The 10,378-nt window shown below is 52.9% G+C and overlaps 4 protein-coding genes across 4 annotated transcripts in view; all 4 read left to right on the forward strand.

Moving 5' to 3' along the window:
* Window positions 1-189: 189 nt before the first annotated feature.
* SNOG_00597 (hypothetical protein) lies at window positions 190-3,371 on the forward strand (the record flags this gene model as incomplete). Its single annotated transcript, XM_001791225.1, has 3 exons — window positions 190-258; window positions 369-1,124; window positions 1,215-3,371. The coding sequence occupies 3 exons, from the start codon at window positions 190-192 to the stop codon at window positions 3,369-3,371; spliced, it is 2,982 nt and encodes a 993-aa protein (XP_001791277.1).
* Window positions 3,372-6,573: 3,202 nt separating this feature from the next.
* On the forward strand, window positions 6,574-7,505 carry SNOG_00598 (hypothetical protein; the record flags this gene model as incomplete). The annotated part of the gene is made up of 2 exons (XM_001791226.1): window positions 6,574-7,087; window positions 7,417-7,505. The coding sequence occupies 2 exons, from the start codon at window positions 6,574-6,576 to the stop codon at window positions 7,503-7,505; spliced, it is 603 nt and encodes a 200-aa protein (XP_001791278.1).
* A 1,708-nt stretch (window positions 7,506-9,213) lies between these two features.
* Window positions 9,214-9,554, forward strand: SNOG_00599 (hypothetical protein; the record flags this gene model as incomplete). The annotated part of the gene is made up of 2 exons (XM_001791227.1): window positions 9,214-9,422; window positions 9,455-9,554. 2 exons carry the CDS (start codon window positions 9,214-9,216, stop codon window positions 9,552-9,554), a joined length of 309 nt encoding a protein of 102 aa, XP_001791279.1.
* Window positions 9,555-10,036: 482 nt separating this feature from the next.
* The window catches only part of SNOG_20007 (hypothetical protein), a gene marked incomplete at its 5' end in the record, with an annotated part of 659 nt that continues 317 nt past the window's right edge, over window positions 10,037-10,378 (forward strand). The window contains 2 exons of the mRNA XM_001791228.1: window positions 10,037-10,102; window positions 10,153-10,199. Coding sequence (XP_001791280.1) covers window positions 10,037-10,102; window positions 10,153-10,199 — 113 coding nt within the window. The remainder of the gene's footprint in view (window positions 10,103-10,152; window positions 10,200-10,378) is intronic.

A 10,378-nucleotide genomic window follows, 5' to 3' on the forward strand; every position in this document is an offset into this window, starting at 1 on the left:
AATATGAATAATTTACTACCTATGTCTACTGAGTGATGGACCTGAACATGTGAGTTCGCGACAGAAATTTAGCGTCGCGTCTTAGCGGACCGCGACTTGTTTCTACATGCTGCGTATGGAAATCACGCTTGGCTTCAACACTCACGTCTTGCCACAACATGCGTCCTCAAACTCTGTGGACTGCACGCCATGTTTGCTGGCAGTGTCAATGGCGGCTCCGAACTTCTCGAATCAATCTTCGCCAGATTCGAACTCGCAGTGCAGCTTCCACGATAAAATCTACACGGTCGCCACAGCGAGCGTTCCACCTCACGACAACAGTAGGACTACCTGCCACCTTACTTCAAGCCAAAGCTAACGTATTACAGCGTCCGCAGCAGCTTTCCGCAACACCGTCGACTGCCCCACCCACTTTCGACCCCGCCCTCATACCTCGCCCGACACAGCTGCCCTTCCGAAGCCATCTTGTAGAATGGCAGCAAGACCATGGAAAGCCTTCTGAAGATGTACTGTCTTCCTTTCGGAACCATCCCGCGAACGAAGATGTTCGCAATGGCATGTCAAAGCTCAATTCGTCTTCCAAATCGGACGAAGACATTGATACGCCAAATGTCGATGCCATGGACGAGGAGGAGGGCGAGGACCTCATCACCATTGGCCTGTTTCTGAAGCCTGGTGATGTTGTCGAGCTTCGCTCACCCGGCCGTGAGCCAGTTCTTGCCGTCTTTGTCCAGCAGCTAGACAGCAAGAGCCAGTTTTTCTCAGTCAACGGTCGATGGTGCCATTCTACCCTAAATCGAGTCGCCTTTGCCATTACCGGCTGCATAGATCCTGCTCTCCTCGATCCTATAATCCCCTTTATGCCCACAAATCCTGATAAAGCCGATCCCAAGGGCGAGCTCCATATCCCGATCGAGCTTGGCTCTCCTGTATTAAAGATCTTGGAAGGCATGACATATGAGGCGGAACAAATTTACCGCGCCCATGCGCCCGTTCTCGACACAGCTTACGCGGTCCTTGCGGATGCCAAACGAACACGCATGATGACTCTGTCTCAAATAACAAAGACTCTGCTGGCTCAGAATGATCCGGCTTGGAGGCCTTCGCCAGCAGCGCTCCTCGCTGTACGCAAGTCATTACTTCATAATGAGTTTCGGTTTCGCTGCGATCTTCGCACTCACCGCTTAACTAATGTTTTCGCAATTCGACCGAAGAACGACGTGGAAGTGGTGGAAACTGTGCATGAGTGGATAAGGGAATACCGCGATTTCCTTGCCACATCCGCCAGCACGGATCAGGGCGCTTCAAAGAAACGATCACAGGGAGTGACTTATATTGAAGACTTCTTAGCGAAGGCCCGTAGGCTGATAGCCCTCAGTCGAACGAATCGTGAGCCCAACCGAGGGGTGGCTGGACCCAGCAAGAAGGTTACCCTGTCGCGAGTTGAAAAGTCTCCAGGTCTTGAATATGTCTGGGGCGAGCGTTTCAGCCACAGTGACAAAAAGATAATTGACTTTTTACAAGCGTGGGTGCTTACTATGCAATACGCTGGTATCAGCGGTCTCCACGCTGCTTGCGCAAGCCTCGTCATGGCTACCGGCTGTTATGAACCAGGGGCTGTCCAGTCGAACGGTTTTCCTGAGGACGATGCCTTCGAAATTCGGCGTTCGACAGGCATGCTCTTTCTGCAGGAGATTGGCGTTATCTCGCCTTACGAAAACCGCACGCTCTACGATGAACAGTTAATGCTCCCCACCGTAAAGCTGTCCCGAAACCTAGAACTACTCAACACCAAGGCCGAGCTGACTCGGAAGAACCCTGACTTCCGAGACTCCATGGCTCATTTACGGCGCGACTGGGGCTCAACAACCGTCTACTGCATTGATGACGCTGGCGCTCAAGAGATTGACGACGGAGTGTCCATCGAGCGGATAGAGGGGGGCACTTCTGAGTTTTGGATTCATGTGCACGTGGCGAACCCTACTGCTTTTTTCGATAAAACACATACTTTATCCGGCCTTGCAGCCCACATGACTGAGACCTTCTATACACCAGAACGAGCTTACCCTATGCTTCCTGCATGGGCAGCTGGGGGCCACTTTAGTCTCGGTCGTGATCGGCCAGTTCTTACCTTCAGTTCGCGAATAGATGCTGGCGGCAATGTGCTGGAAAGTAAAATACAGTCAGGCACAGTACACAACATCGTCACCATCACCCCTTCCCAGATGTCCTCTCTCCTAGGACACCAAACAACAATGGAGACTCGGAGATTTGTGGTCGGCGGAGAGCCCAGAATCAGCGACGCATTAGCGAGTGCACCTGCGGTATCCGCTGAACAACTTCGAGATCTGCAAGACATGTACACCGCGGCCCAGCGACTTTGGGAGAAACGCAAAGCTGCTGGAGCAATCCGCCTGAATAGGGTCAAAAACCATGTGCGTCTTTTTGAAAGCCCTGACCGAGCTGGACTGGCCTGGAATCCACCCTCTACAGATCGATCTCGCCTCGTCCAAGGCGATCCAATTATCGAGGTGACGAATAGTGTGCGACAAAGCTGGCTTGATCTTGGTGGTACAAAACCCTCACATATCGTCGAAGAGATGATGATCCTCGCTTGCTCGACAGCTGCATCCTGGTGCACAGAGCGAAAAATCCCTGCCATATTCAGAGGTACAATTGCGATGCCGAACAGTGATGCCTCGTCCTCGGAGGAGTCCAAACTGCGAGAGATACTGTCACGCTTGGAGCAGCAGCAGGATAAAGCCTCTTACAAACTCATATCACAGTATATGAACTCTTTGGGTCGTGCTATCTCACACTCATCTCCTCTACCCCATCGAATAATCGGAGTCCCAGGTTACGTCAGGGTCACGAGTCCCCTCAGGCGATTCAGCGACATGATAGCCCATTGGCAAATCGAGGCCGCGTTACGGTACGAGGCTCACACCGGAAAGCAGTTCGACGCCAACGTAGCCTCTACTGGCGGGCGCGGGATATTACCGTTCACCAAACGCCAAATGCAAGAATCGATCGTCACACTTTCTCCGCGAGAACGTCTCATTGCTAGTACCAAGAGAACCTCTGAAACCTTCTGGAGCACGTTGGCTTTGCACAGAGCGTATTACTATAAAGAGGCGTCTCTTCCAGAAACGTTTAAGTTCTGGGTGAGAACACCTCCAGGGGAATCCCCGCTGACGTGGGCAGGCGCGACAGGGTCACTCCCAGAGTATGGATTCGGAGCGCTTGTCGACTGCGGACCGGAGGACATGCAAGCGGGTGACGAATGGGAAGTTCGACTTGCCTGGATTGATGTTTTTAACCGCTTGATTTTCGTAAAGCCTGTTCAATTGTTGCAGCGGGCGAATGATTAGCTGTAAGCAGCCTCACAAACTCGGTTGCTGTGAGCATCTACATCGCCTGCTCGTGTGCAAAGCAGACCTTTGGGAGGAGGCTGTTCCCTAGCATGTTGTGTCACTATCCATGCGAAATGGCTTTGCGAACTTGTCACGGTGACTAAGAAGCATACACGTCTAGTCCAACCCATCGCAAGAACCCTGGCCGACGACACTGCAACAAGGACAGCCGACTTCTGCGTAGGTTCGATCGTTGAAGACATTTACGCGCTTCATGTAAAGCTGATGCGTCAAAGCATGGTCCTTGCGAGGGACCCTGTTTTTTGCGCCGAACGTAAGGGTTGCGGAATGTGCGCTGTCCCAAAATCGCGGTACGTGGCGTTCAGTGCGACGGCACGGCACGAGGCATGGATGCTTGCAAGGTTTCTGCCGATCGCGCACAGGATTCCAAATATTCATCGGCGCGGCAACGTCGATGGAATTGACGAGCGAATAGCGAGCAGCAAAGGAGTAAATTTCTGGCGCGGCAGACAAGAACGAAAAGTTGAAGTAGATAAGCAAAGCCCTCACCATGCGCCATCTGCAAGCCACTTGCAAGCCATGGATGCACTAACGACGGAGGACGATCGAACAAGGATGGGAATGTCTTGCTGCGACTAACGCGCACCTCGATCGGCTCTGGAAAAAAAAGTAACAAAAAACACGGCAAGCGATCCGGTTGGCGCATGATTACGATACTGAGGATCGGCCCGTGGTGAAGGAGTGCGTCAGTAATGTGTACGGTGTCATGTAGCGTCTATTTTCCCGACATCCCTTCTCCCTGCTTGGCGATATTATTGTACGACCAGGCTCTGAATTCCTGAGGGAGACTAGCTCACACGCGATGCAGCACGACCGATCTGGTAGTTCAATTTACGGTCAATCTAGTATGCTTCAGCATTGCCCATATTCAGCGTCTCTATCCACTTCCCATTGAGTATCCCAACCTGGAAAATGAGGCTTCGAGTGTGCAGATATTGAGCTCGGAAGATAGCAGCACCACCGGTATCACCATTGTACGGCTCCACCCTCTAACGTGTGATTGAAGCGGAGCCATTCCCGCCGGACATCTCGCGGCCACCAACTACTCTTACATATAGGATCCCGCACGAATCTTCGCATGTCCGAACGACCGTCGAATTTTTCATTCCTCAGCCCCAGACCCATGTTACTCCACGGTCCATATCCGTGATCCGCCGGAATTCCTGACCTTACCATGCCGGACTATTCCGGTGAACGCTCACATACGTCTGACGAGCAACCCGTTAGTGTACCACCAAATAGACGAAAGCAACCCTCGCAGCAACCCCGTCAGCTTCTATCATGTACTAAATGCCGAGAGCGGAAGGTGAAAGTAAGCATGCACCTGCGCAGATTTGTGGTTTCACAAGGACATTTGGACAGGCCTTGACCACAGAAGACTGATCTATACGCAGTGCGATCGTACCAAACCTTGTTCAGCATGTTGTGCTCGGGGCCAGCCCAAGGACTGTCATTTCATAGCAGAAGGAGGCGACTATGCGCCTATCCAACAATCTTACGAATTGCGCAAGCTTCGCGCAGAAAATCTCCGTCTCAAGGAGCGATTACGCGCAAGCAAAATACCCATCGAGGATGAGGAGTCAGATTTTGCGACCTCGCCCGATTCGCATCTCGCGGACCGATCGGGCTCTTCGCAAAGGAGACGTACCGCCAAGCAGAAACGATTCCAGGGCTCGGAATGGCAAGATAGCATCTACTTCGGTTCTCCTGGACTTGCCAGTGTGGTCACAGATGTGAGTATCGCGATGTTTACCGTGGCAGCCATTAACGTCCACAAGTTTGCTACGATGAACATCAGGCCCATGTCCTCATCCCTGGCGTATCTCATGCCTCGGGGACAAGACATGTATACGCCAAAAAGCCCACCACCCTACCCTTTCCCAACATTCTTCCCAGCAACACCAGAGGAGTGTATTCCAGAGCTACTAAATTGTCTGCCGCAAAGGGAAGAGCTATTCGAGTGTCTCAATGCTTTCGAAAAGCGAGTCCATGTGTGCTCGTTTCCACACGTGCCGCTCGAGATTACCAAAAGTGAGGTTGAGCGCTTCCTTGACGACGCAAGAAGAAATGCGCAAATGTGCCCTGATATGCTCGCTCTTATTTTTGCAGCCATAGCATTAGGTGGCCAACACTCTGTGTGGGATCGATCTGGTGGTCAATGGGGTGTGGACACGATGCATTTTGAAATCAACAAGGGCAACATCTACAGTAAGCTGCTGACCAAAGGGTATCACGGAACTGTTGCACTGACTTCCGCTAGTTGCTGCCGCTAAACAAGCACTGCGTCTAGCTTCGTTCATGCACAAACCGTCTCTCCTCGGTATACAGGCTCTTCTTATGATTGGGCCATACCTTACCAACAGTGGTCGATTTCTGGATGCTTGGACCCTTTTTGGTACAACCATACGCCTGGCCCACTCCATAGGTCTGCATCGGCACCCCAAAAAACTAGATCCAGCCCCTCCAACACAGCGCGAATGCTCTATTCGGCAAACGCTTTGGTGGTGGATGCTACATATGGACGAGCAATATTCAATGACACTCGGTCGTCCACTTGGCATCAGCGGACTTGGGGACTGTCCACCCCCTCATGAACTTACAACCGATCCTCGTATGCTTCGATTCAGCGAGTTTATCAACTACTTCACGATCTTGGCTAGACAGATCTTGAGTAGCGAACGTCTGACGAATGCAAAAGTGGACGAGTTCACTGATTCTCTCAAGGGACTTTTGGACACTATGCCCGAAATGCTACAATTTGATAGTACTTGGCTGTTGCAAGAGACCGAGATTCCGGAATGGCCGCTAAGTGCTATGGCTGCTGGTTAGCTTCTGTGAGACTCCGTTTGACATTCACTAACAAATGGTAGTATATCATTGCAAAGCACATACTTATCTCATCCTCCTGAATCGTCAGAGACTTGACAAGTACGCACCACAAGCTTATTCTTCCACCATCAAGGCCATGGCTCCGGCATTTAGGTCAGTTAATCGGACTCCCCCATCGCAGTCACCACCCACTACGGCAACAAACGTATCGCTCCGTGGCCGTACTCTGGTCCTCACATCTTCGGAAGAAGTCCTCGATGCATTCCTCTTCTTCTACCTGCGAGTACCGGCCGCACTCATCTCCTGGACCATGGCTCAGCAGGCTTTCAACGCCAGCATGATCCTCCTACTTGATGCCATGGAACGCATGTCAGTCACATCTGGCGCGGTAAAGGCGGAAAAGGCGTTTGTGGTTTTCCAAGAGCTCCAGAACATTCATTCGCTTGCGAGTTTAGCCGTCGAAAGGATCAGCTGGGGACTAGCGAAGCTGCACGAGGTAACACAAATGCCGTCAGGGCATGCTGGAACACGGGAAGCTCAGGGCTGTGAGAGCGATGTGGCAAGAGTTTGGAATGAGGCAATCAACGCCCCACATGCAATGTACGAAGACTCTGTCATGAATGCGACAGGTATGTTCCTGCTCGAAGACCCAGGATTGCAGGGGTTTGTCCCAGAAGCTTTCGCTCCAATCGCATGGAATTTGGGAGGAGTTGAGCCGCCGGAGCCATTTCAGCTCAAGCGTGAGGGGCAAGTGTCACCAGGCGGCGGACCGATGGATTCCCCAGAATCCGATGAAGATACAGAGGATGCTCGATCAGTGGGAGGTATGCAGGGCCTTCGGAGATCGACGACCATGCGCTCGGCACACACGAGATACGCGACACCGACTCTGGATGATCATCAGCCACACCGTGTCACAGCGCCGACATTGCACACAAACTCTACCAGACAAATGCAGCAGCATCATGTGTCCCAGATATCTCTTCCGGATGCTTCTCATCGTCATGCTCGTCCGCCTCACTCGCAGCAGCCGCAGATTTTTGAAGAGAATAACAATGGGTACAATCATCCGATAGTGGCGAGCACAATTGACGAGCGACAACCACAATACGAGGGCAATCTCTTAGATCTACAACAAGCACCAATCGCTCAGATGAGACACAACTCTTGTCCTTCGCTGCACTTGCCTGCTTCTGCGCCACTACCAGCGCGCCCTACATACTCCTCTCCGGCTACGTCTAGAGCACACCCTCCGATAGCAAAGGCTGGGCCTGCGCCAGGACTCCCAGGGATATCCGACCAAGCCTCGTTTCAGGACTTCCTCGAAAGCATCCCGCAATCAATAAGCCCCAACAGCAGTCCCGAAGGCCAGGCGTCCTGGGCCGTCAGAATCGCGGACCGGTCCGTGAATTACCAGATCCAAGATCCGAGCATGCACGAATTGCTCCCTTTCCAAGTTGGCCAGGCCCTCTCAGGGTTTCCACAGACGATGGCCCATGAACGGCAGTCAGCATCTGCATATGACATGCATTTTTCTGAAGCACCAATGAACGCGCCATTGGGTACTGAAATCTCGGTAGATGATTGGAAGCGATGGATGAGCAGCAGTCTACCTGAATAGAAGGCGTATCTATGGACCCTTTCGTCTGTCATTGGACATTCGTAGTCTTGGAGTTGCTGGATTCAATCTGCAACGTTGCCTGGAACGCCCTTGGCATACACATTTCTTGCAAGGCCAACCACAATTATAGAACCACATATGATGCTAAGCTTACCAGTATATGCAAGAGCAATTTGGCAGTGCGTTGCTGCGCTCCAGTGACACCTGCCTCGTACATGGAACATTATTCAGCTCGGACCAAATAATTCCCCCAACTAGAGTCCCCTCGCTTTGCTTTTGATCCAACGTCGTCACAGCACCAAGCCTCTGGGACCTCGCCTAATCTGACAGTCCGCTTCCAGTACGTAAGGAGAATGCTCATGTTTGTCATATCGCACTCGTCCACATGCTTGGTTTTGGTGGCTTGTACGCATGGGTGTTGCAGCCTCGCGATACAGGGACCAGCTCCCGGCGACGCCGTCAATGGTAGGACAGACACTATTCTCAAACATTCTACGTGAGATGACCCGACGATGCGGTCGGGACGATCGACTTCATCGCCATTGAGGGTAGAGCGGAATCGGCGCGATGCGACCTTGGCCTATCTGCAACAGCCCGTATTGCCTGCCTGTAAGTCACCGCCCTGCTCATGCGCTCAACCATCTCACTGCCTCGACGCACAATGCCAGCTTCCGGCCTTCCATGTAATGGTCACATCAGCGTGCATACACGCTAAGCACCCGTTCCGATTGCCCGGAGTGACAGGCGGTCGGATACGATCTGGACGGCGAATACCACGCAAAAAAAGCAAGCAGGTTATCGGTGAGCGCGCATGGTGCATGACACTGCTGGAGCAACTTTCCTTCCATTCATCACCCTCGAGGGAGGAAGTGGCCCACCAATACCAAAATATCTGCGGGCGTCGCGCATCCTTGTTGTTCCGCAGCGTGACACAGGTCGGCGTCTAAATGAGGCTTGCCAGACTGGCTGGCAGATAAGCGAGGTCCTGGGGCGGGATCGATTAGGTTTCGCTGTGCGCACGTTGAGCCTCCCTTGTGGGACGATCTTCTACCGCGTTCTGGGAGGGGGTCCGCGAAGGCGTTGTGCTTGCAAGCGACTTATAGAAACGTCGGATGTATATGTCGATCTTGTCTTGCAATGGGGCAATTTTCGCGACCGGCTATGGGATCGGCGGCACCATGGGCTTCCACGAGGTAAATCCTTTCGTACGATGATGGACACGAGGCAGGTCAGGTCAAGAACGATCAGTAATCTCTCTGGCGCGGCCGTGCTCATTATTTGCTTTTGCTTTTACGTCCTGGAGATGTTGAAGGTGGGTCCTCTTTCATCATGGCTTTGTTCGCTTATCGTAGCGCATCTCGGGAAGGACGATTGGCAGGTGGGAAGGTTCCTTACAGACGGGCCGCCAAGCTGCCGAGTGCGAGATCTCGTATTACAATACCCTCAACCACACCGGCGTCTTTTGGTCGGCCCTATGCACAGAATTATCGATGCCTCGGAGAAAGAATTGCCAAGTTTGCCAGAGAGACATCTTCAAGGTACGTTTGCTGCGGAACTACCTCCGGCAAAGACGCTATGAGCAACCTTGGAAGCACGGCATCGGTTTCATCCATACCGAGATTCAGTCATACGGCGCCCAAGTTGGTCAGCACTCTGTTGATGTGAGCTGATTGTTGCAGCTGGCCATGCAGCTAGTTCTGCAACCATCAGATTGGACCTGATTTCAAGATGCAGGTGGCGGAAAAGGCGGTATTGTGAGTCTGTAGCTCCACACAAAGTGCCCAGGGCCATGTTCAGCCATACGAAGACTTTGAGTGCCCGAGGTCCATGTTCCACCGTGTAGGAAGCGGCGGTTACTGCCAGGCACCGCATTTGCTTTAAGCCTCTTGCTGCTCAAAGCCACAGTCTAGTTTGTATAATGAGGTATCTTACTCGGACGGTGGTCATCGAAAGCATACCCAGGGACACCCATGCCGGCAAGAACGGGACGTTGCAAGCACAACATCAGACCCATAATTCGACGGAAGCGCTGCCCCTCCAACCAAATCCCTCGCCCACACCCCTTCCCCTTAACCCCTTGTAGTAACCGATGCATCGCGCTCACCGCCCGCATCAAGGGAGCTAGGCGCTGTATATTAACCCGCCCCCAGGGATGACGCGCAGAGCGCGCGTCGCCCCGGCCCTCGCTCCAGCTAAATGCGGTTGCACAAAAGTAGCGGTAAGGACAGCGTAAACTAGACCATGTTGTTGGGTCGCTGATATGGACAGGCGGGATATATGAGGATGCGGAGATGGGCATTGGGCGGTTGGGGAGCGTGATGAGAGAGTGGAGTTTGGGCTACGGAAAACGCTTCCGTGAAGTGATGGAGCGTGCGATGACATGGCGGTGCAGGGGACGGGCCGAGAAGTGCAGTGTGGATGCTGCGGATGACTGGGCGGGGATAAGAGGTGGAGCTTTCATTCGAGGATGGGGGGGGGGGGGGGGGGGGGGGGT

Source organism: Parastagonospora nodorum (genome assembly GCF_000146915.1).
Source record: "Parastagonospora nodorum SN15 chromosome Unknown scaffold_1, whole genome shotgun sequence".
NCBI lineage: Eukaryota > Fungi > Ascomycota > Dothideomycetes > Pleosporales > Phaeosphaeriaceae > Parastagonospora > Parastagonospora nodorum.